Below are 25,911 nucleotides of genomic sequence, written 5' to 3' on the forward strand. Positions count from 1 at the left end.
CCAGATTTACAGAGTCATGTCCAAGAGCGGGGCTCAAGATTCCACATGCTTAACAGGCTGGTTCCTCACTGGGAACCACAGTGCACAGAAGCCTGGGGTGGTAGAGATTCTAGAAGACTTTATCCTTTAACAGAAGTTTCCTAAGTGAGTTAAAGCAGTGAAAACATCACTCCTTAAAGGTGGGATTCAGGGACTTGGTCCAGTGATGGCTTGAGTGCATTCAGGTTTTCCCACGATGGTCTAGGTTTATATTTCTTGTACCAGAGCATAATAGTACCCTCATCCACTCTTAGAAGTGGCTTGGACAATCAATTCCTTGTTCAGCCTAGAGCCTTGCACTCTTCATATTATGTCATTTAGGCAGCAACGACATCAGCTGGTTCTGGGAATGGCAACATCACTAGAGAAGCATTCTTTCCAGGAATAAGAATATATATTCCTGGAAAATAAGCCCTTTAGAAGCAAGCTTTTATAAAGAAAAGCTTATCTTCTTTAGTGTAACTGCTCTGAAATCTCTACCGTCAAAGTTAGTCTCAAGGTTTCATACATTTATTCATGGATAATTTCATGAATTTATGAATACATGTATTCATAGATTATAATTAAATTCATAAATTATTCATACAAATCTTTTCTGTATTTGTTGCCCCTTCTCATTCCAACCTTAAGATTCAGCCAAGAATCACCACTTTAAATTCCACCTGAATTTCTATGCCTGGAAAACTCTTTATTTCCTGCCCATTGCCTAACAGTCTTAGTTTCAAGGTTCTGAAATCTTGAACTCAAAAATCTTGCTTGAGTTTTCTGAGGGAAATGTCCCCCTAGACACATAGACTCTTGTTTCTGACTGTTTGGGATTTGTGTGTGTACACATACATACATATTTGTATGTATCAGATAGCTGCTTCATTACAGTCAGTTCAGGAAACATACAGAGGGGAGCTTAGGACAGAATGGCCCTGAGGGAGGCCTGACTTACACCTCGTCGTCACAGTTTAGCGGCTTCTCCAGTCTGTAGCCCTGGGGCAGCTTCTCGTAGAGTTCTGCACACGTCATCCCACAGTAAGGGGTGCCGCCTGGAAGACAGGAAACGGTGCGCCCTGAGCCCCCCTTGGATGCAGAAGGCACTGTCTCCTGCCCTGGGGCTCTACAGCCAAGGGACTGGAAGAGGGGCGTGAGTCAAGCAACGATAAGCACCCAGAGTCGTCATCCTCTGGGGCAAACCCACTGCACGTCACAGCTGGACTTGGCTACAGACCGTGCTCCCGTGCGGCCACTGCTTCCTTCTGGCCCTTGCTCGTCCCCAAGTCTGTCTACACGCAGCATGTCTCTTGCCATGGTACCAGTGTACCAATGACATGGATCTTTTTCCCAATTGAAGTCTGTATTTCCATAATGCAATTCCTATTTTATCTATCATAGTTACCATCCCAATGTTAACTAGAAAAGCAATATATTTTTATTGTGGAAAGTACAAAAATAATGAAAAAACTACTTTGAAAAAATCCTGTATAGTCTTTCCAGTTTTTTTTTTATGTGTGATATTTATAAAACTGAAATTATGGCTTATGTGAAAATTTTCTGCTCTTTGGCATATACATTTTCACATGATATTAAATGGCTTTTGACATATATCCAGACAAAAGTGTAATTCAAAAAGATACATGCATCCCTTTGTTCATAGCAGCACTGTTTACAATAGCCAAGTCATAGAAACAATCTAAATGTCCATTTATGGATAAAAGATGTGGTATACACACACACACACAGGAATATTACTCAGCCATCAAAAAGAATGAAATAATGCCATTTGTGACGCTATGGATGGGCTTAGAGATTATCCTACTAAGTGAAATAAGTCAAAAAGAGAAAGACAACTGCCGTATTACTCACGTGCAACCTAAAATATGACAAATGAACTTATCTACAAAACAGAAGCAGACTCACAGAGGACAGACTTGTGATTGCCAAGGGGGAAAAGTGATGGGGGAGAGAAGAAATGGAAACTCAGAATCAGCAGAAACAAACGATTACATATAGGATGGATAAACAACAGGTTCTGCTGTATAGCACTGGGAACTATATTTAATATCTTGTGACAAACCATAATGGAAACGAATATGGAAAATTATGTACACACATACATAAAACTGAGTCACCTTTGTACAGCAGAAATTAAATCAACTATACTTTAATACAATTTAAAACTAAATGGCCTTTGAAAATGTGACTTGTCGTAGCAGTACAATATACTGTCTTAAAGTTGCAGAAGAAAACATAACAGCTTTATGACATCTGTGCACACGTGGAGACAACTTAGAATGAAGTTCTTGGCTACCAGGTCATCAGTGTTAAATGTGACTTTAGACACTGGGCTTTCACAAAGAGAGCCATGGGGATAAACACACTCATGCAGGAAACCCGCAAGGTTCTTTTCCCAAGTGGCATCTGTCAGCACCGAATCTGAATGTTACCCATGAAAGGAGATGGTGAAGGAGCACGGGGGGGGGGGGCCCACTCCGTTTGTGCAGAGCTTCACCTGGTAGGTGGACAAGGATACTCACCTAAGCTCACAATCTCCCACAGTAACACACCATAGGACCATCTGCAGAAGGGATGAAAGAGAAAACAGTAATCAGCGCACGCGTTGGCCAGTCAGCGTTCTGCCCCCAAAGCTGGGGCAACTGACTCTAGGTCAGAAGAGGGCAAGTTCCATGTCTTTTTCCTAGGATTGGGTCTTACACAGAGCATGTGTTTATCTCCCCTTTGGCCAATGGAAGGATTGTAACAGGGGAACACTGGCAAAGCCCCCACTTGCTTTAGGTAGAGAATGCAGGCTGACACTACAGAAAGCAGGGGGTTCTAGGCCAGACAGATTTGCATCCGATCTCATCTCTGTGTGACATGGGACAAGTGACTGGAACTGCTGAGGCCTCTGACTGTATTCTTCCAAAAGTGAGGACACCCATCTCTGCCTCAAAGTTACGCAGAGATGACATGAAGGCACACAGAGAGAACACAGTCACCGCCCAACCTCCCCCCATCCCCAGGCATAACAACTCTCCCCCCTCCCAACCCCCAAATGAGTCAACCCAACCCTCTGGGCCTGTTCTTCCTCCTGAAAATAGGGAATGTGGGCAAGAGGGCTCAGGTCTCGATCCCAAAACTTCCTCCCCTGCCACCAGCCTGAGACTCGTCACGCAGGCTGCAAACGGAGATGGGCCCTACTGACTGCCTTCTGTGGGGCTTCCCAGGTAGCACTGGTGGTAAAGAACCTGACTGCCAGTGCAGGAGACATAAAAGTTGTGAGTTCAATCCCTGGGTCGGGAAGATCCCCTGGAGCAGGGCATGGCAATCCACTCCCGTACTCTTGCCTGGAGAATCCCATGGACAGAGCAGCCAAGTGGGCCACAGTCTGTCGGGTTGCACAGAGTCGGACACGACTGAAGTGACTTAGCATGTGTGACTGCCTTCTGTCCCTGACACTCCGACCCCCAGCAGCTACTCTGGGCCACCTCCTCGGATCTAGGTCCTTGTGCCGAAGACAGTCTGGGCAACGGAGTCACAGGAAGGCCAGGATGCCCCTGACTCTTAAGGAAATAAAGAATTAACCACTTGAAGTCACTCCCCGACGTGCAGAAATAAACCCAAAGCCTGCCATCAGGGGAAATCATTTCCTCTGTGGCTTCGTTCAGTCTGTTAATTTATTTCCTGGGCTTAGTGATTAGCTTTATTCCACAGAGGGATGCAATATTCCTGCTTCCCTTCAAAACCTTTGTCAAATGGATATTTTTCTGGGTCCAAAAAAAAAAAAAAAAATCCCTCAGCAGTGAGAGGCTTACTCACACGTCGCTGTTGGTCGTATACACACTGTAATTTAGTGACTCGATCGCCATCCAGCGCACGGGGAGTCTTCCCTGGAGAATACAATGTAAGAGGCTGCTTAGGCTCAACAGGGGCCCCTTCCCAAGGCTCATCGGTGGCCTGAAGCTGGGGGGGCTCACCCCAGTTCTCAGGGAGGTCCCCAGACAGAAGGCATGGCAGAGTCAGGGGATATTTTTGCATGTCCCACCCACAAGTCTGTTTTTTTAAGTTCAAAGTCCTGCAAATTACGTAAGCTCCACTTACCTCAAGGGGTTACTACCACAGTTTCATGTAAAGAAAAATAATGATGTGTGTGTATGTGTGTGTCCTTTCAGTGGTCATACAATTATTCACTTCGTGGCTGTCAGAGGTGCTCAGAGGTTTGAAAAGACAGATGGGCATAGGAACTGAGGATTAGGCTATAATGTGGGAAAGCCTGAGGTGGTGGGAGGAGACCAAATGCCTGGAGGAGAGGCTGGAAGGGTTTCCAGGGGAGGAGACACACGAGTTCAGTTCTAGAAGATGTGTAGGTACCACCAGGTGGATGGGGGAGGAAAGAGCACTTCAGGCCAAAGGGCAGAGAGTGCATGTGAGTCAGCTATGTGGTGATGACTTCTACCAATGCAGACCAGGGACGTTCCTCACGTCTACATGCTGTGTTCTCTTCAACATCTGCTCCCTTCTATGTCCTCGCCTCCACCTGCCACCTGTCACTCTCGCTTCTCCTTCACACTGGGGGATGGGAAGAGCTGTCTGCATTTCCTGTTTGGTCCCTGCTCTCATGTACTCCCGCTTGCTGGCCTCTGACCCCGTATCTCCTAGTTGTTCATTTCCATGCACGCTTTTCCATTCTTTGTGTGACCGCTCTGATCTGCCCACATCTGTCTGTCCCTGCTGCTGTCACCTGGGTTCAGGCCACCACCATCTCCACCTGCCTGCTGACAACCACCTCTCCGCTCATCTCCCCGCCTCTGATTCCACTCCCTAATGACCTGTTTTCTGCACCACACTCACTCTAAATGGCGAACCCAAACATGTGGTTCCTGTTCTTAAAATTCTGTACTATCACTCTTGTTACAACATCCCCAGTCCTTAGCTGAATCTCCAAAAGCTGGCATCCAAAGCTTTCAAGACCTTATCCCCACTTCCTCCTCCAGCCTTGAGTTTTAACTCTTCCTCTTTTTTGCATCACCCCCTAGTCATATTGACTTTCTTTTTTTCATAACTGACTTTCTTAATTCCCCAAAGTTTGGTGCTTTCCTCTGCCTCTCGGTTCTTATATATACACTGCATCCACCAGGTCCTGCACTTCATCCTCACGTCTCCAGTATCTGTGTCACAGTTACTGGAAAGCTTCACTGTGCTTCCTCTGAGCTCCCGAGGGACCTGCACTTTCCTCCTTCTCAGCCTTCTCCACCATTACAGTTGATTGTTATGTGTCTCTGAGCTCTTTGAGGGAGAACACTGTGTCTTAATATTATCCCCAAGCCCAGCACAAGCTGAAACATTGTAGTAATAAATAAATCCACGCTGAGGGGATCAATAGATTAATCAATGGTAGTAAAACCCCAAATCACTTAAGTACATTATTTTGCAACACTTCCAGTACTAGAATCGCCCTGGGAGAAGTAAAAAACTAATGCAGGATGCTCTCTCTACAATAACTGAATCAAAATATCTAAGTGGTAGGACTTGGCATCTGTCTTTTTAAAAGTTTCCCAGACAATCTAGGAATCGACAATCTCTGACTTCCATAGTAAGCCAGAGAGTAGCCACTCTGCCCTCTGTTGGTAATGTGCTACGTTGCACCCTTCTTGCTGGGAGCTTGCTTCTCTCCAATCCCTTCTCTTTCCTTCCCCTACCTTCACCAAGTCCTTTTCCTCCCCAGACGCCATGCTGCTACTGAACGCTTTGCCCTTCCACTGGGAGATACACTAGAGCCCTAACCAGTGCTCCGCCCCTCTAAGCATTTCCCCTAACCCCATAAGATACAGAAATCCCTGACCTTTATGAAATGTCAAGCAAACCAACCTTAGCCTTGGGGTACTGAGGCAAGTAACCAAATTAAATGGGTAGGATTATGGAGCTAAACTGTGTTAACCTCTTCTCATCACCACAGGGCTTCCCAGGAGGCACTAGTAGTAACAAACCCACCTGCCAATGCAGGAGCCATAAGAGACACAGGTTCAATCCTTGGGTTAGGAATATCCCCTGGAGTAGGAAATGGCAACTCACTCCAGTATTCTTGCCTGGAAAACCCCATGGACAGAGGAGCCTGGCGGGCCACAATCCATAGGGTCACAAAGAGTTAGACACGGCTAAAGAAACAAACAGTTGGCCAACTGGAGGTGTAGAATTGGTATAGAATTTAAAGGCTCAAGAGACAGTTTTCTATGACAGTTAACCTGGGGTATCCTCTAATGCACATTCATGAAGTCTCTATGTACAGTTGGGAAGGTCCCCTGGAGGAGGAAATGGCAACCCACTCCTATTTTTGCCTAGAGAATCCCATGGACAGAGGAGCCTGCTGGACTATAGTCCATGGGGTCGCAAAAAGTCGGACACGACTGAGCGACTAATACTAATACTTAAAGTGACTTAGCATGCGTGTGGCACTCCCTCTTCACGGCATCCCAACCCCAGAGTGAAGGAAGGCGAGAGATTCTGTAGTGGAAATAAGAGGGTCCCATGTGGCCCAGGAGGAATGGGGAGAGCTGGAGCAGATGGATGAGTGGTGGGTCCTGCTTCTGTAAGACCAGCCCAGCCACTTTCCAGAGAAAGGTCTGCTTTGAGAGGGGCGAATCTAAAAAGTTTAGGGAAAAAACTGTTGCCTGGCAGCCAACCTTCAGGGAGTCACGGGAGACTTCCTGAGGTGCTGATGTCAGTAAGTATCAAGGACAAGGGGCATGGTACTCTCTAAGAACCAAAGGACGCCCACTTCAAACCCTCATCAAAAAAGGGAGTGGAAAGTTCCAAAACGATTAAGTTCACTGTGATCATAACTATGGAAAAGACTGTATGCTTGTGGAAGGAAAAGAGTAAAAATAAATTGTGTCAAGGTTGTGAACTGTGGATCATTTCCTCTTGAAACCATTCTTGAATATTGTTTCTGTGTTATCTTGTCAGTAATTAAATAAGTATATTTAAAAGAAAGGAAACCTAGGCTTGAGGATAAATACAGAAGCTTGAGCCTTGCTAGGAGGCAATTTGATATCTACAAAAGTACAAAGACTCTCTCTATATGTTACAAGAACTGGAGTCATCCCAAGAAAGCTGAGCCCAAGTAGTGCTGGGAGAGCCATGCCATCAGAGAGACCTACCCAACACGTGCAATGACTATAGGGTGCGTCAGCCCCAACACCCTGCACTGCCCAACTGCAGGGAAAGCAGAGGGTGGTGGCATGTTGAAAGCCCAGCTAATGTCCAGGGATGTGGCATTTCCAGGGCTTTATGATTCCAGGGCAACAAGAGCATAACAAGTCCAGCTTCTCTCTACTAACACTGTGAGGCTCCCCTGGGATCTTTTATTTGAAGGTAAAATTTGGCTACTTGGGAGGCTAGATATCATTAGGTGAAAGTGTATTTGATGGGGGCTTGATGAATGAGCAAGCTATGGTTTTTCCTGTGGTCATGTATGGATGTGAGAGTTGGACTATAAAGAAAGCTGAGCACCGAGGAACTGATGCTTTTGAACTGTGGTGTTGGAGAAGACTTTTGAGGGTCCCTTGGACTGCAAAGAGATACAACCAGTTCATCCTAAAGGAATCAGTCCTGAATATTCATTGGAAGGACTGATGCTGAAGCTGAAACTCCAATATTTTGGCCACCTGCTGCGAAGAACTGACTCATTTCAAAAGACCCTGATGCTGGGAAAGATTGAAGGCAGGAGGAGAAGGGGATGACAGAGGATGAGATGGTTGGATGGCATCACCAACTCAAGGAGTTGGTGACAGACAGGGAGGCCTGGTGTGCTTCCATCCATGGAAAGCTTTGCTTTCCATCCTGGTTGCAAAGAGTCGGACATGACTGAGTGACTGAACTGACGAATGAGCAGAGAACATTCAGAAAAGAGGGAACTCTTATACGCGCATTTACAACTCATGAGTTTCTTTCTAGAGCATCCTTGTGACTTAGGAAACCTCGTTGATTCACTTCCTGAATGTTTTAGAAAGTAGGTTAAACGTCTTTTTCCCCTCATCCTATATTTGCTGTGTAAAAGGGGACTGTGGGAGCTCCCCAGAAGATGCTGAATGAGACCAGACTTGGGGGTCTGTGCTGGATACGGACCCCAGCCCCTCCAGCACGAGGCTTGCACGTTCAACAACTTCACCACGTGTGACAGAGCCTTCTTCACTGGTAAATACAGACCCTCCAGACATTTTAGGTATCAAAACTGAGAATGGACATTTGCTGGGCTGAGGCCTTATGAAATGGCAGAAATGGTCAGGGAGGGGCCTCCAGCAGCACAGAAGGATGGAATTCTAAGAGAAGCAACCTAAGGACAGGGAAGGGTGCCCCTGAAAGGGTCTCATCAACATCTGAACTTACCATCGTCTTTTTCACATATACTTCTTGACCTCGGGATAATCCAAAATCGGCTATCTTGGCTACGTAGTTTTCACCAACTAAAATGTTCCTGGCAGCTAGGTCCCTGTGAATAAACTGAAATTAAAAAAAAAAAAAAAGTCATATATTTTCAGCATCATATTTGCTTTTTCACTTCATTTTGTTTGCACAAAGAGCAGGAGCTTTGGGAAATCTAGAGGACAGTATGAAAAAGTGTTTTTAAAAAGCTACCAGAATCCAGTTTCCTTTAGTTCCTCTTCTAAATGCTCAGTGAGTGGATTCTGCCAAACGACCCACAGGTCTTTGGAGGAGCATTTCAGGAGGAAGCACCAGATCATGCAATATTCCAATGACCATGAAAGGCCTCTGCTTTGTGTGTTATGTGGAGTTACTTGAAGCTAATACTAGTGAAAGCACCTCATCCAAATACATATGATGAGATTCACTAGATAAACACACCATTAGCATGGAACATGAACTTCTATATAACGAGATAGAATATTAACAAACAGAATAAAATTAGGGAGAGTTTGAGAAGGAATTAAGGAAGTGAACTGGGAAAAAAAAAATCTAAACTGATATCAGAGAAAATTTTGGAAGAAAGATGCTCAAAGCAAGGTTCCCAGAACAAACCTGTTTTTGGCTCAGGTAGTCCATACCCCGGGCCACATCTGCTGCAAAATGGAGAAGCTGCTGGGAGGACAGTGTGGAGGCAGTGCTGTTGGCGATGGCAAACGCGGGGTCCGTCTCTAGCACTCGGCTCTTTCGCAGGAAGTCCAGGAGGTTGCCATGGGGGGCGTACTCAATGGCCAGGTACAGGTAGCCTGTGGGGCAAGGGAGGAAGCATCAGTCTATCAGTAGCCCTAAACCCCGGTGAGATTTCTGAGATGTGCTTTGGTCCTCGGGGACTGCCTATAAAATTCCATTTTATCTTAAAATAACACATCTAGTGGTACCGATATGGGTAATGCTGGGGACAGGAGGAGAACAAGTGACATCATTCCTGCAAAAGGGGGCCATGCCTGCACTCAGGCTTCCCCTCTCCACTCCTACCGAACAGCAGGCTCCCTGAGCGCTTCACCCACTGGGGAACACGGGTAGAATGAAACCAAAGCATCTGCTCCAGATGACCGAGGAGAGCTAGTCCACAGCACCTTTTAGTTTTTATTCTGTATTGACTGAGAACCTAATATGAGCCAGACATGTTATTCCAGTATGAATCCAGCTTCTCCTGGGGTTATTTTTTTAAAACAAACAAATGATTAAATACCCAAAGCAGAAGGACCCAGACTAGGAAACTTTCTCTCTCTCCTGACTTCTGCTCCTTCCTAAAATTTCCAGACTAAGTCATTAGATTGTTGAGTGCATCACTGGTCAGCAAAATCTAGTGTCAGGGATTGCAATTTTGCTTACAGAAACCAGAAATGTCAACCTTTTAGGAAAAAAATAAAATTTTTCCTAGAGGAAAGTATGGTTCATTGTCTTAGTTTTATTCTAAATAGTTTCCTCCCTTTTCTTTTTTGAATGAGATGAAATCTGCTTTGATAACAATTATTCATCTTTGGAGCCAATGAAAGTATAGTGCTCTCTTTTACTATTTTTTAAAAGTGAATTATTTGGTATATACTTTTTATGTCAAATGAATTTAAACTTCAAAGATATCCTAAGAAAGTGAGGATTCTCAAAAAAGAAAAAAAAAAGCAAGCTTCTAGCACTGAATCCTGCTGTACTATAAGGAAAGATATACCTCAATTCTGGTATGAAGGTATTTTCTCACTTTACTGAACAATCAACCAACTATGTGACAATAGAGGAAACTTTTAAAAGACATATATTCTGTTACTCTAAGTTTTTTTTTTTTTAAACATTCATTTACTGCTGTCCCATGCTGATTACTGTTCTCAGGAAATTGCTCAAAAATAAGTGTCATTACTTCATTATTTAACCTAAGAGACATTATCTGGCTTTTAGAATTACACCCTTATTGGATCACAGAATGATATATTGTTTGAAGTACCAGTATTTTTAGTTTAATAAATTGAGGAAAAGGAAGTAGTCTCTTTTCCATTGTTGGTATTTGTGCTGCAAAGTCAACAAGAGGTTGTAAAGTTTGCAAATAATTACCATGTGGAGCTTTTGCGTTGGAGTAAATTTTTCCATGAGAAATTAAGAGTAAGCATGGATTTAGAGCTGCAAACCCAGGTAGCATGCAGAGGTAAATCCATAGGTTTCTTATTACCTACTCATTCACAGCTAACTCCACACATTACAATAGGAAATACTCAATAAACATTTGAATTAATAATATAATTTGAACTTAAGGGTATGTGCGACATAGGATAGTTGTAAAGAAAGCTTCAATGTAATTGTACAGGGAATTGTTTTGGATAAAAACAAAGTACTATTAGATATAGGCTTATTATTATTTGTTTAACCTAAGTATCACCAGTCCTTTCCCATTACAGTAGATGATTGGCATTCACAGATTTAACATTTGGAGTATTGGTTACTTGGGTTTGGAGGGAGAATGAAAAGTCAACTAAGAAGAACCAACATACTTCACTTTTCCTGGTACAGAGTGTAGCCTCCATCCACCTAGTAGTGACTGAGAAAACCTCTGGATTAGCAAAGATGGGAGCATGTAGGAGCTGTGGGTATCTTTGGGCATTACTAATTGAACTGTATCAGAAGCCAAAAGACTCACCCTTGGGACCCACCTTCAAAAACATTCCACATCTCAGCACAGTCTATTCATGGGGCCAGACATTCAGACTGAAATTGCAACTTAAAAAGTAGGTAGCAATCTTAGATGACTTATCTTTCCTAACTTCAATATGGAATGTGCCTGATTTTCTTTCTTATTTTAAAAAAATCTGGCAGGAGAAACAGGAAAAGAGCATCTTACCACGATGTTCACATGCTCCCAAGAGATTGATGATGTTTGGGTGGTGTCCAAGTTTACAAAGAACCTCTAGTTCCCCAGCAAAGTCCCTGTGGTCATCTTTGGAAGCGTATTCTGGGAAGAAAGTCAAGAGTCGTGACCCCTTTCTGTGATGCCTCATCAGAAACAACTGTACCCCCTGATCCCCATCACCTTCAAGTACACTCAGCTGTCATTGGGTCTGGAAAACGTTAGCGAAATCAAAGAGGTGGCTCTATCACAGGGGCTTGGCTGTCCACATTTTGGGCCAATGCTTCTTGTGGTTGGGGGCTGTCCTGTGGCAAGGAGGATGTTTAGCTGCCCCCCTGACCTGACCCACTAGTTACCAGGAGCCCAACCAAAAATGTACCCAGATCACCAAGTGTCCCCCCTGGAAACCAAATCACCTCTGTTTGAGAACCACTGCTGAAGCCCTCAGATATCCAGAGAAATGGTCTGGTTGAGATGGAGCTGTGTCCATTCTCAGACCCTGGCTTTCCAGAGACAAATACGCCAAGGAATAACACCAAAATTTTAGTGAAACATTGCCAGTAGTGAACACATCTTACTTTATTATAATAATTTTACTTTGCTTTTTACATAAACCAGAATAGAATACTGTGCTCAGTTGTGTTCAACTCTTTGCGACGCCATGGACTATAACCCACCAGGCTTCTGTGTCCATGGGATTTTCCAGGCAAGAATACTGGAGTGGGTTGCCATTTCCTTCTCCAGGGGATCTTGCTGATGAAGGGATCAAACCTAGGTCTCCTGCATTTCAGGTGGATTCTTTACCAACTGAGTCACCAGGGAAGCCCACATAAGCCAGACTTGCTGAAAAAATTTAAATTTCAATGACACTTTTAAAGAAGTTGCTTTGTAGTCAGGAAACAGTTGCGTTTCTTTCTGTTCCTGTCATTCTGTCTCTCCATAAGCACTTTGATCAGAGGCAGAATCACCAGTCAGGCTGAAGAGAAAACTCTTTGGCTGATGTGCAACCGGTTGGTCAGCCTTGAGTTGGTGACAGTATGCTATGATTGCTTTTTGAAGAAATAACATTGGGGGAAAGAGTGATAGAGAGCTGGTAGCCATGTGCATGCCTGACCATGCTTGAAAATTATGGGAAGGTTTCATATGGGCTAAGGGGACCCATGAGGCTGACAAGTAACAATTCCAAGTCTAGTACCCTGTTTATACCACAGGAGCCTAAGGGTCAATGCCTCAGGAACATTTTAGAAGCAAAGCTCCTTGTAATAGGTTGTTGGTTCACATCAGTAAATGCCCTCTTAGCATACATGACTTTTCCTGCAAAACTTTCTGCCCTGGTGCGCTGTTAAGTTATTCTACCTCTTTACATGGACATGAGATGGACAATCAGCTCAGGTCAGATCCCAATCAGCATAAAAAGTGATGCTACAAAGTTCTACACCCTCTCTTCTCATCGTTTTTACTGCTTCCTAAAACTCCTGTGACTAAAGTTGGAAAAGGAAAAGGAATTTCTGGATTCTAGTAGGGTTTGTCTGGGTGTGTGTCTGTGTGTGTGTTTTGAAACATTACTGTCTCTGAGCATAAATAATACTGTGTTTATTTTGTTTTGTTCATTTCCTGACATGTGTTTTCTAGCAGTGCAGAAAGCAGTGATGGCTTAATAAGATTTAGGGTTAATTGTCATCTTAGGCTTAATGTTGCAGTCAAGAAGAAGGAAAACCCATCAGCAGCCTTAGCAAGTCCTTATTATGGAGCTGCCCAATAAAAGCGGCAATTACATTGCCGGCTCTAATACATCACTTGCCAAGCCTGTGTGCTGTAAAAACAACAGTGCAGCTTCAGAATCAAGTCATCTGTAAACTGCCATTTCACACGCAACAGAAGACAGCTAGTACTGCCAGGGGACACGTCAATCTGCTTTCTCGGAAGATCTTATTCAATGAGGGCGCCCTAAGCAGTCTTGAACACAACTGGAAAAGATCTAGTTTTGTGACTATAGATCAATGGTTTCTAAGCCTGAGTGTATAGAAGAGCCCCTGAGCAAGTTTAGGGACCCCAATTTTTCCCTGCATCACCCCCAGAAATTTGAATAGATTAGAACCGCAAGGAGGAAAAACTCAAGTAGATGCATTTCTAACTATTTCCAGGAAAGCTGATGTAGATAATGCACGAAGATAGTGATTTGCCAAGCGTGGTCTCCAAATTCTGAGACTCAGCATCCCATGGGAACTAATTAGAAATGCAAGCCCTCTGGCCCTGGGCCAGATTTGCTTAATCAGAAACCATAGGGTGGAGCTGAAGAGTCTGTTTTTTAACAAGTCTCCCAGGCAATTTGGATGCGTGATCAATGCTGAGAACCACTGCATTAAGAGAAACAGTAACGCTTCTTGAAAGTCAGCAGGGTGTGGCAGAGAGTCTGTGTTCTCACATCCCAGTGAATCCAGACAGTGGCGTCTAAACAGCTCATGCCTTCAAGTTTACATCCTGACCCTCAAAGGAAATATCACCTTCAGCTGCACAGGACAGCTCCATCTAACATCATGCCAATGTTTTGTTTAAAAGAATATGAGACCTTAGAGGAAAGATTCAACAGGAAGTCAAACTGTCCCCCCACCCTAGTAAAATGCTGACTTGATGGGGGCATGCACTGACCTTTCATCCTCTTGATGGCAGCGTCCATCCGTAACCCATCCTTCTTGATGCGAGCCTTAAGAACCTGGCCAAAATTACCCTCCCCAATCACATCTTGAAATTTGATGTCATTCCAGTCAAGCACTGGATAAATGGTAGGATCTGGGTTGTTTTTGGCCTTCCTGTTCAGGGCAAGAGTTCCTGAGTTGAACTGCACAGCTGGTTCTTCCCTCTACAAAAATAATGGTTTTGTGTCAGGATTTTTCATAATTTTTAAGGTATATAATACCTTCTGGTTTGTACCCACACTAGGTGAAAAAAAGAAACAGTATACCCAATTCTAGAATGAAGATGGAAATAGGGTTCATCTAATAGGTATCCCGTGGACGGAGGAGCCTGGTAGGCTGCAGTCCATGGGGTCGCTAAGAGTTGGGCACGACTGAGAGACTTCACTTTCACTTTTCACTTTCATGCATTGGAGAAGGAAATGGCAACCCACTCCAGTGTTCTTGCCTGGAGAATCCCAGGGACGGGGCAGCCTGGTGGGCTGCCGTCTATGGGGTCATGCAGAGTTGGACACGACAGAGGTGACTTAGCAGCAGCAGCAATAGGCCCACTTGGATGAAGTGGCAGCCAAAAGAGCTGCATGCCTATGATCCTAGGCCTCGGTGGGAAAGCATGCTACAATCGATTAGTTATGCCTGCAGGGATGAGGGAGGGGAGGATAATAGCATGTATGTCACAACACACACTTGAGTTACTCACACTTGAGGGTCTACCCTGCTGTGAAATGAGCAGCTATTCAGTTCTGGTTTGGTAAAGAACTCAGAGATCTATTTGGAGAAGTCACAGGACATGCCTCTGTGAGAGCTTTTTTCCTAGCTTCATCTTGGTCTCCTTGGCTCTTACTCACTCTCTCCCACTTGTCTTAAAGCTCAGAATCTCTCAAGCCCAAGATAGTGTCTCCTTTTCTCCTGAGTTTCAGTGACTGCTGGCAGTATCAGGACAAAGCATCCGTACCATGATGAGCTCCAGCACTGTCTAACCCCCTGCTGGACCTTCCTCTCTAGTGACAGCCTGAAGGGCATCTCAGGGACTCGTATCAGGAAGATTTACCTCATTTGGAATACGTAACTGTATTCAGTGCTTCATATATAGAATCAGTAAAGTTGGGTACAGATTAATTTTACAGAGCTCGAAATCACAGAGAAATGTTCAGGCTATACTATCTCAAGGATTCAAACGGGGTGCCTGTCAGTAAAGTACGACTTTGTAAACCCTTGCAACTGGTCAAAATTACTAAATGAAAGAAAAAAGTAGTGCCGAGTGCCATGAACTCTGCAGACTGAAGGGTACACAGGGATGGCGATCCACATGTAGATATAATTCATATATATATGGGGGATACTATTAGAAGTACAAAATGGAAACTGGAAATTTAAAAAAAAGTGAAGAAAACTGATCTAGTATCAACATTCATGACTTATCACTCTGAGGTACGGTTCCCCTCATGCCCTTCAACTGACAATAATGGTCAGTTGTTTATATTGCAAGATTACTCTCACTGGTGACTTATCACTAGGATGACTCTATTCTCTTTTTGATGGGGCAGTAATCCTGCTTTAGGCTTAGTTTTCTGCTTAATTATTAAGAGTAACCTTTTCACTCTCAGAATTGTTCTGAATTGGACAAGAACTTATATAGTCATGCTAGTTATCTCCCATTTCATAATGGAAGACAAAGAAAAGATGAAACTTGCCTAAGGGAAATACTTCCTTTACAAGTAAATTTTCTGACCCATATCTTTAAAATACTGCTTGGAAGATGAGACACTACCACATTTTGGAAGGCTTGGGCCATTCTCCTTTGGACGTTTGCCCTCTTCAGCTGCAGCATGATCAGAAAGGCCAACAGCACCGTCAGGCAGGTCATTCCCGCTGAGCCGAGGATGGCGATGAGCAGCATCTTCCTGCCTCCGAGGTCTGCTGGTGCTGAGCAGAAGGCAGGAGAAGCAGCAGGTTAGTCTAGATGGGGAAATAGGCCACGACCATTTGCAGAAGTCACAGTGTAATGTGAACATCATGGCAGCCTGAGTCCTGCCACCTAATTGCTAGGTGACCTAGTGCTACTCCGTTATTGTCTGGAACTCACTGGAGGCAAGTCTGACTCACAGGCTGTTAAAAGTTCAAAGGAATGTGCAAAAGGGCTTTTTACAAGTCAACATGCTAATCACCAAAGCTGCTAAGTGCCAAAGAATTGATGCTTTTGAACTGTGGTGTTGGAGAAGACTCTTGAGAGTCCCTTGGACTGCAAGGAGATCCAACCTGTCGATCCTAAAGGAAATCAGTCCTGAATATTCATTGGAAGGACTGATGCTGAAGCTGAAACTCCAATACTTTGGCCACCAGATGTGAAGAATTGACTCATTGGAAAAGACCCTGATGCTGGGAAAGATTGAGGAGGAGAAGAGGATGACAGAGGATGAGATGGTTGGATGGCATCACCGACTTGCTGGATGTGAGTTTGACCAAGCTCCAGGAGTTGGTGATGGACAGGGAGGCCTGGCGTGTTGCAGTCCACAGAGTCACAAAGAGTTGGACACAACTGAGTGACTGAACTGAACTGATGCTAATCAATAATTGTTGCCCTTTGTTCAACTTTCACTTCCAAGTACAGGCCCAAGCAGATGAATGTTATCTCATAATAGTGAGACTGACTAACTATATCTATCACTTTGGGAAAGTAACTAAACTTCCCTGAACAATAATTTCCCCACCTAGAAAATCTTGCAAGCTCTATGATGCTAAGAGCACAGACTCTGTAAGATATTTTGATTTGGGTTTTTCTTTGGGTTCTTTTAAAGAGCTGAAAACAACCTGAGGATACCAATGGGAGAAGCAAAGAAGGAAGGAAAGAATAGAGAAAAGAGAAAAACTATTGAATTTAGGGCTCAGGTCAAAATGGACTATTAAAGACTATGGTTTAACTCTTCCACTTCTTTCCCTTGCTTAAATTAAAATACAATTAAATTCAATGTATTTTTATGAAAAGCAGCATGTACAGCATGATCTCATCCAACAATTATTCTTTTGATTAGCTATCTTTCCCACTATCTCCACACATGTGTGCATAAAGAGATGTCTGAAATGGGATGGTGAGGGATTTTTAGTTTTGTTACATCTTGTTTTTAAATTTTTCTCTCTGTATTTTATTTGTAGCTTGGATTTAGGGCCTGCATGTGTTCTATGAAAACACAAGTAATTATAGAAATGATGCATTTAGTAAGATTGTCATCTGAAAACTACGATTCTCTGTAATTTACAGACTCAACATTCCTTGGATATTTCAAACATATTCCAAAGAATCAGCACTGAAAACAGAGCTTGTTGGATTTTATTTCTTAAGCCCTAGGTAGCCCTCAAAAGAACCAAGAAGTTTTTAGTGCTATGATAGTCTCTGTAAAAATAGGCTGGTCTGAATTATAAATTTGCAAAAATCACCAATTCCTTCTCAAGTCCCTCTAGCTACATTCCCTTGAACAAGCTGTACAGTGCAGAGGGTGAGGACATGCAATTTCAGACTAACCTCAAAGGGAAGTCTCCCAGAAGCTTCAACCCTTCCCACCTGTGGTGTCCTTGTTCACTAATTACATTCAACAGGTTTTACCAGCCACAAACACTGGAGAGGATTAAGAGGTACAGCCTTCCAGTTATGAAATAAAGAAGCCACAGGGATATAATATACAGCATATAGAATATGGCTAATAATACTGTAATAACTTTGTTTGGAGACAGATAATTACTAGCCTTGCTGTGGTGATCATTCATAATATATGCAAATGTCAAATCACTACATAGTGCCCTCAAAACTAACATAATATTGCACATCAACTGTATTTCAATTTTAAAAAAGCACAAACACTGGCCTCCTGTGCTTGGCACTGAAGGATCTCTGTCTCAAAGAGCTTATTCTCTCTGAGGTAGGGGTTAGTGATGGACATAGAGCCATCCTAACCTGGATCTAAAAAGTAAAAGACAAGTCAGAATAGCATAGCATCACCCAAGTTAAAAGAAGAGTTCATTTTGAGAAAGAATGGAGTGTGGTTCCTGGAGCCTCCCACTGAACCACTGCACAGGCCTTCCTCCACTAAGCTGGGTCCTTAGTCTTCTTTTTCCACAGAATCACATTCAGATTCCTCAGACCCTCAACTGCTAGATGGGGACTGCTGATGGGCTAAGTTCCTTTAAGGCTTAATAATAGAAAATGGATCAACAGGGTATCCCTCCAAGGCGCATTTTCATCTTAAGGACCTCTTTAGAGATGGTGATGCCTATTAAGGACAAGCCTATTGTATCACAAGATGTGAATATGGAGTAAATATCTTAAAACAGTGGGGCTTTTCTGGTACTCCCCAGAAATAATAATATGCAAATACCTGTCTACTCTACCAACCTTGAGATTCAGAAAGAGTCGTCAGTTCATGAGAAGAAGTTGGATTGCTTGAGCCTATATTGTTCTCTGCAAAGATGTCCACCTGGTAAACTGTTTGGGGCTCAAGGCCCTTGAGTTGATACTGGGTGATGGTGGCATTCTTGATCTTCACGTCAATGTGCTGGTCTTCATTCTTGCCCTGAACCTTGTAACGGATGATAATAGCAGAAATAGAATAGCCATCCAGGATTGTCCAAGAGATCACAGCCGAAGAGTCTGTGATGTTGAAAATCTTGATGTTTTCTGGTTGAGGAGGGACAACTAGAAATTAAAAAAACAAACACATATTTTCCTTAAGATGCATTACCATCTCTTTGACTATTATGCTTTTAAGAGAGAATGAATGTCGGCCCATAAACCATGAATGGCTACTCAATGTTATCTCTGATGGTAACTCCAGTCAGTTTGTGGTGGACTCAACACAGACTTGACAACATGGCCACATATGGGAAACTGGCAACACACAAATCACATATTTGCCATCCTTACACTGAATTAAGACCCTGGAAATTGTTACTCCACAAACTGCTATTTTACTCTTCTTGATGCTGAGGAAAACAAAGATTATGAGAGCTGACATTTACATAGGCCCTTTCGTATTGTAACTCATTGACTCCACATAACAATCTTACTGTTAGTATTGAGGCCTGGAGACAATAAGTGACTTGGCCACGGTCACACAGCTTTTAAGAAATAGATTCAAGTAGAAGAAATAAGGATTCCTATTAGTTTGCAGTTAGCCACCAGCCCATAGGAACTATCCTTGTTAAGCACTTGTTAGAAAATATGTTAAGCACTTAGTAGACATATACAAAAAGCAAGATGAAGCGTATGCATGCATCTGCACACTTACAGGTATACTTAATGTATTAAAATTATACAATATTGAATGGAAAGATATATAACAAACATAATCTTGGTTTAACAAACAGAATTTTGGTTGTCTCGGGGGAGACAGGGAGAGAATTAGAGTAGGGATGATGATCAAAGAGGATTTTGATATATCTGTATTGTGGAATTACTTTCACAAAAAAGGCTGAAAGCAAAGATGGCAAGATGTTAACAGTTGTTAATTCTGGGTTGTAGAAATGTAGATTTTTATGTATTATTCTCTGTACTGGCCTATAACTTCTGTCACAGAACTTTTTTAAAGATGAAGAAGACATGCCTAAACACTGACAAAATGGTTGAGACTTCCACATTTTATTGATACAAGAAGAGACTGGTTGGAGAAACCCAGAGCCAGTTTGTACACCTGTTACTGGGGAAGTGGAGGCTCAGCCGCAGAAGAGAAACTCAGACTCTGGCAGCTGACAAGAGACCACAGGATCCCAGTGTTAGTGTAGTTGGTGTGACCCAGAAACGCCTGGTCTTTCCAAGGACTCTGAAATGCACAGACAGTTCTATGGCAGGGAATCAAATAGAACTTTCTGGTTCCTGATGAAAAAGCTTTCAAGACTACAAAGGAACCCTAGAAGTTCCAACTAATTTTTAATGGACAATCTGAATTGAGAAGAGCCCGAAGAGCAGTTTGAAAGAAAAGTTGTTTTATTGCTCTCAAATATATACCGTAATGCTAAGGATTATCTGTTTTGCAGATTTTCAAGCAAAGTTCCCTGGCTTTTAAGATTAGGAGACATCTATCTGTAATGAATCACCATCTGCTTAATAAATAACTCCACTGAAAGGAAAGGTAGGGATCCCTAGTGGTCCAGAGGTTAAGAATCCTCATGCCAGTGCAGGGGACACGGGTTCAGTCGCTGGTCTGGGAAGATGCCACACGCCGTGGAGCAACTAGGCCTGTGTGCCACAACTACCGAAGCTGGCGAGCCATGAGAGACCCCGCTCTGCAACGAGAAGCCATCACAATGAGAAGCCCACACCCCGCAGCTAGAGGGTAGCCCCTGCTCAATGAAACTAGAGAAAGCCTGTGCACAGCCACGAAGACCCAGGAGAGCCGAAAATAAACGAACTTTTTTAAAAACAGGAAAGGTAAATTGTAGGACAGGTCTGCCTGAATTATTGTTAGTCCAAACATATGGAGCATTCATATATATTGCGGGTCACTAAAATGATTTGAGGTGTTGGGGGGAGGGCACTCACTGGCCTCCACTTACAACTAACTACCTGTCATGGTTTCTAAGAAGCAGACTTGAAGTGATGGGAGCTAAATCTAAGTGGCGGCCACCAAGTGTCATTCAGGCAAGGCTGGGGCAGCATAAGTTACTTACTGTCGCTAAGGGTCCAAGCGATGAGATCTTCGCTCCATTCCCCCTGGGCCTTGGTGTTGACTCTGGCTCGGACTATGTACTGCTCCCTGGGGTGTAAGTTGTTAAGCAGCACTGAAGTCAAGTTGCCTGGCACTTTAATATTCTGCTGATCACTATTCATTTGCACAGATCTCCTCTCGACTTCAACATAAAAGTCATCTTCTGAGCTTGGGAATATTGGTTGCCAGGTCAAATTTAGAGTGGTCTGACTTTTTGGTAGGAGACTGAGACCTCTTGGAGGAGGAAGACCTAGGAGAAACCAGAAGGATCATCGTTTTTATATGAAGTGAAGCTAACAACAGCCCCAAAGGACAACCTTGGCTTCTAGAATAATATACAAGCTAGCAAAGAAACAGCCGCTGCTGCTGCTGCTGCTGCTGCTAAGTTGCTTCAGTCGTGTCCGACTCTGTGCAACCCCATAGACGGCAGCCCACCAGGCTCCCCCGTCCCTGGGATTCTCCAGGCAAGAACACTGGAGCGGGTTGCCGTTTCCTTCTCCAATGCATATAAGTGAAAAGGGAAAGTGAAGTCGCTCAGTCGTGTCCGACTCCTAGCAACCCCATGGACTGCAGCCCACCAGGCCCCTCCATCCAGGGGATTTTCCAGGCAAGAGTACTGGAGTGGGGTGCCATTGCCTTCTCCAGAAACAGCCACTAGCAGCCATGAAATACTTTTTACCCCTACCAAAATAGCAAAGCTTTAAAACATTAGTGTGTAGTTTGAGTAACTGTAAGACAAAAATACAACCCCTCTGAAGGACAACTTGGGAATATTTTTCAAGAGCCTTAGAAATGATCATATACTTTGTATAATCTGACTACCAGGGATTTATCCTGAAGAAATAACTCAAAGGAAGCAAAAAGGCTAGGGACATGAAGATGTCCTTTACAACATTATTTATAATAACAAACAATCATAAGAAACCTAAGTGCTCAAAGTAGGGAAATGCTTTAATAAATTATGATATAGCCATCCAAGGGATTAAAGGATTATTGTGAAAAGTACAGAAGCCCCTCCAAAACTTGTAACACATGAGAAGTATTCTAATTTCCACTCGGAAAAAGTTATGTCTACCATTGGTGAAAGAGGAAGGAAACTAAAAAAATTGGAAACACTGGATTTTCCAAGGTTGTGGGGTTGCAGGTGAGCATTCAGTGTTTCTGTTCCCATTTTGAACAGTATGTTTTAAAGCAATTTCAGGGTTACATCCCCTTAGCGGGGACAATTTCACATATGACAACACAGCGATGGCAGGGCCAGGCTCTGATCACATCAAGGTTTGGCTCTGACCACAGGCTGTGTGGCCATAATTACCCCCGAGAACCTGAGCCACCAGAGAGGTAACTGAATGGAAACAACATGAGTTGTGAAATCAAAGAGGCAGAAGCATACCCCTTTAGTTCTGTGACCTTAGGAAAATTTATGTAGCATGAAATAAAAACACTCGCCTTCCAGATTCAGGAGGAGAAATGAGATAATGGAGATGAAAATGCTTGGAAGGTGTTTGGGTTCCATCAACATTTTCTCCCTCCCTTCCTATCTTATCTTGTGTCAATGGACAGAGAAGGAATCTGCAAGTTTTCAACTAGTAACAGCACACTGATATTTTAAACTCCAGATATACAGTATTTTCAAAACATAGAATAGGGGATCCTCTCCTCATGCATTTTCAGTGGGGACATTACTGCTCCTAACGGGGCAAAAATTGGTCCTCGGGGTATGAGAAAATTTTAGATAATTACAATGGTTTACGAAGGACCACAATATATAAACAGATTTATGGTATTAAAATTCATGGCAGAAGAGACATTAAAACAAAACAGAGATGGTGTCTTAAGGACAAAACTGTCTAAGAAGCTCTTTAGAGGGTTATAATTTAAAAAATAATAATACAAAGAGGTGGAAACAAACGAATGTATATATAACAATCACTTTGCTGTACACCTGAACACAACACTGTAAATCAACTATACTCCAATAAAATGAAAAAATAAAAATAAAAAATAAAGTAAGAAGGCTGCAAAACTTGGTTAGAGGTGACAGAAGTGTCGATTTCCACTCCTCAGGAGAGGGACTCTTGCTAACAGCTTTGACCACCCATGGACGAGGGAGAACCAGCAATCAGGTCTGCCACCTGCTTGGCACCATGCTGCAGGTCTCGTTGGTCTTTTCTCCATAGCCTTTGCAAATTGCGAGAGGTGACGTCACCTCCTTTTGCTCTTCTCTAAAGTTCCAAAATAAGCCACCTGGAACGGTCAGGCAGGCTTATAACGACACAACAGAGGGAAAGAGGGCTGATGGTCTACAGCAAACCTGCAAACCTTCTAAGCCTGTGCCGTGTACAGGGGAGCAGCCCCATAAACGGTCATTTCGTCTTTCCCCTCCCTTTGAGAGCACGGCTTACCCTTCACCCCTCCCTACCTGCCCTCTTTCTGCCGTGTGTTCAGAGTGTGTCCTGTCCCCTCCCCTCCTGGCCTTCCCGGCCTTTGCCACTCAGTCAACACACTTATACAAAGTGCAACTGCCAAATGAATTTAAAAACAAACATCAGCAAAATTCAAATGATGGGAAAAGATGAACCTTTAAGAATTCCCTTCCCACCCACCCCTGAGAACTACTTTGAAATATTCCAAGAGCCCTCTGAATACATCCTGGCTGGAACATATTCTGAGAGCTGAAGACAGCACACTGTGGGGCTGTTAAGTGTTTTATGTTCTGTTCCATAAATACTTTCCATCTGAGTCAGATTATGCCCTTCCCCTTTTGATTCATCAGCACTGGCCTAGGACAGAATAAGTTACAACCATCAACCAAAAAAGATACCATCTCTGTTTTGTTTTAATGTCTCTTCTTTGTAGCAGCAACCTGATGACATTTCAGGGGCCCCTAGCATCATAGTCATGGAGGTTCCTTTTATCCTCTAAGTCATATGTAGTTTCCAGGGTTATTTTCTTTTTAAGATCTTATTTTTTTTTTTAATGTGGGCCGTTTTTAAAGTCTTTATTGAATTTGTTATAATCTTGCTTCTGTTTTATGTTTTGGTTTCTTGACTGCAAGGCAAGTGGGATCTTACCTCCCTGACCAGAGATGGAACACACAGCCCTGCATTGGAAGGCAAAGTCTCAAGCACTGGACTGCCAGGGAAGTCCTTGCCAGTGTTACTTTTGGTGTTACTACCTGGTGGGTTCCCAGGAAGCCATTTCTTACTTGTACAATGCTTCTACAAGCATCAGAGTAGCTCCCGAGTTTCATTTGGTTCATTAAGGATGCTGCTGGTCAGATGAACACTGGGAGGGAGATGTGGAAGGAAGAGTGTGTGAGGAACGCACAGCCTTTGCAGAAGAGCTGGACGCTTCTCCTAGTTTCTCACTAAAGCATCTGATAGCCTTCTGCCTTTAGTAAATGGACAAAAACTAGGAAAACTCATCAATCGGGGAAGGATTTGGTGTCTTTGGGCTCCGGGTTAAAAAATAGTAATAATAACTGGAGAAACAGAAAGGGATCAAGTCTGAAGATCTAGTATGATGATGAGGAATCTGATAGATCACCATAGCCAAGTTATTAACCACTCTGGGACTCTACTTTTCAATCTATAAAATGGGAAAGATGACAATTCTAAGAATTAAATAAATGTGAACCTGAAACTGTAAAGCACTGACCAAGAGATAGGAACAGAATGCTTATACACAAGGCACACTGCAACACTAAGAGAACTTTAAAAGGACTCACTCAGACATTTCAGAGGAGGGGACCTGGGTAGCAGAAAGCTGGAGTTCAGGTTAGCATCAAGGAAATTTCACAAATTCAAAGGCTCCTCAGTGTACACAATAGAAGACTGAGAGCTATTGACTGATATTGATCCATCAAGAAATAGTGCTACACTTGGAATGTGTAAACTTAAGACCAGAGCATCATACATCACTGGGGAACTTATTAGAAATGCAGATTCTTGAGCCCTGTTCCCACTCCAAAACTTCTGAATCTGAAACCCTGGAGGCGAGGCCCAGAAATTTATTTTAATAAGCCGGGCAGATGATTCTGATGGAAAATACTGTTTGAGAACCACTGATTTAGAAACATAGAGGTAGAGACTTCCCTGGCAGTCCAGTGGTTAAGACTCTGCACTTCCACTGCAGGAGGCATGGGTTTGATCCCTAGTCCAGGAAGTAAGGGGATCTAAGATCCTGCATGCCATGCCATGAGAGAAACAGGGTGGTATATATCATATGGCTCAAGGAGATAAAGGAAATAGGATGGGGAAATGGAGGGATAGAGCATAGGACTGCTGTTCTTTAGGTAAAAGCCTTTCAGTCTATTCGATATTTTTACCATGTGCGTGAATGACTTTGAAAAGCTAGAAATTACTTTATAAACACACTGGGATTTCTGGAGTATGTATGCAGCAAGAGCCTGGCCTGGGCCCTTAGGATGGAAACAGGAAGCTGGTGGAAAAACTCAGGAGCCAAGACTGAGCACAGTTGCTACAAAGTAAATCCCAAGTCCTCAGGGATGTCCCTGCCTTCCTGAAGGCTCATCTGCTTCCTTCTCTGTCCCCGTGGATCACTCCAGCCCCCTTCCCCAGGGAGACAGACCAGGAGAGCAGCCCAAATAAAGGGCTGGCTTGACTCCAAGTCTCTAGTCTTCCTGTCACTTTCCCACCCATTCAAAAGCAAACCCCTTCCACCACCCTTCCCACCCACCCGCTCACCTACCACCACCCTTCCTGGTCTTCCTTCCTCTTTCCCCTTCCTCCCCCACCCACCCAGCTCCTGAATAAATGCCTGTTTGCTTCAGCTGACCGATGGAAGCTGTTGTGAATCTCCTCACAGGGCCAGGATGGCCTTCTCCGCCCTCTCCACGCCGGACCAGCTGCACGCAGAGCTCGTATTCCGTCCGAGGCTCCAAATAGTTGAGGGTAACAATCTCATTTGTCACTGAGAAGAGGGAAAGTCCAGGAAACTTAAGTTGGCAATCTTTTACATTCTTCAAACTGGAATGCTGTTATTGTGATGGGAACTAATGCTTGGTTTTTAAAAATACAATGTCTGAGTAGAACAGAGGGGAGATTCCATCTTCAGGGTCTCAGTGTTCCTACTATAAAGAAAACAAGGCTTTTTCATGTAAGTATCTCTGTGCCATTCATACATTTCTGCTCTAGTGTTTCTGTATTTTCATTTGTAG

General features: G+C 43.4%; 1 protein-coding gene across 1 annotated transcript in view; it reads right to left on the bottom strand.

The window, feature by feature from the left end:
• Nucleotides 1–25,911, bottom strand: part of TEK (TEK receptor tyrosine kinase) — a gene marked incomplete at its 5' end in the record, with an annotated part of 103,049 nt that overhangs the window by 2,975 nt on the left and 74,163 nt on the right. Inside the window, 11 exon segments of the mRNA NM_173964.2 lie at nt 980–1,076; nt 2,565–2,605; nt 3,847–3,917; nt 8,413–8,526; nt 9,064–9,254; nt 11,336–11,446; nt 13,991–14,201; nt 15,806–15,960; nt 18,422–18,721; nt 20,692–20,979; nt 25,530–25,664. Coding sequence (NP_776389.1) covers nt 980–1,076; nt 2,565–2,605; nt 3,847–3,917; nt 8,413–8,526; nt 9,064–9,254; nt 11,336–11,446; nt 13,991–14,201; nt 15,806–15,960; nt 18,422–18,721; nt 20,692–20,979; nt 25,530–25,664 — 1,714 coding nt within the window.

Source organism: Bos taurus, chromosome 8 (genome assembly GCF_002263795.3).
Source record: "Bos taurus isolate L1 Dominette 01449 registration number 42190680 breed Hereford chromosome 8, ARS-UCD2.0, whole genome shotgun sequence".
Lineage (NCBI taxonomy): Eukaryota > Metazoa > Chordata > Mammalia > Artiodactyla > Bovidae > Bos > Bos taurus.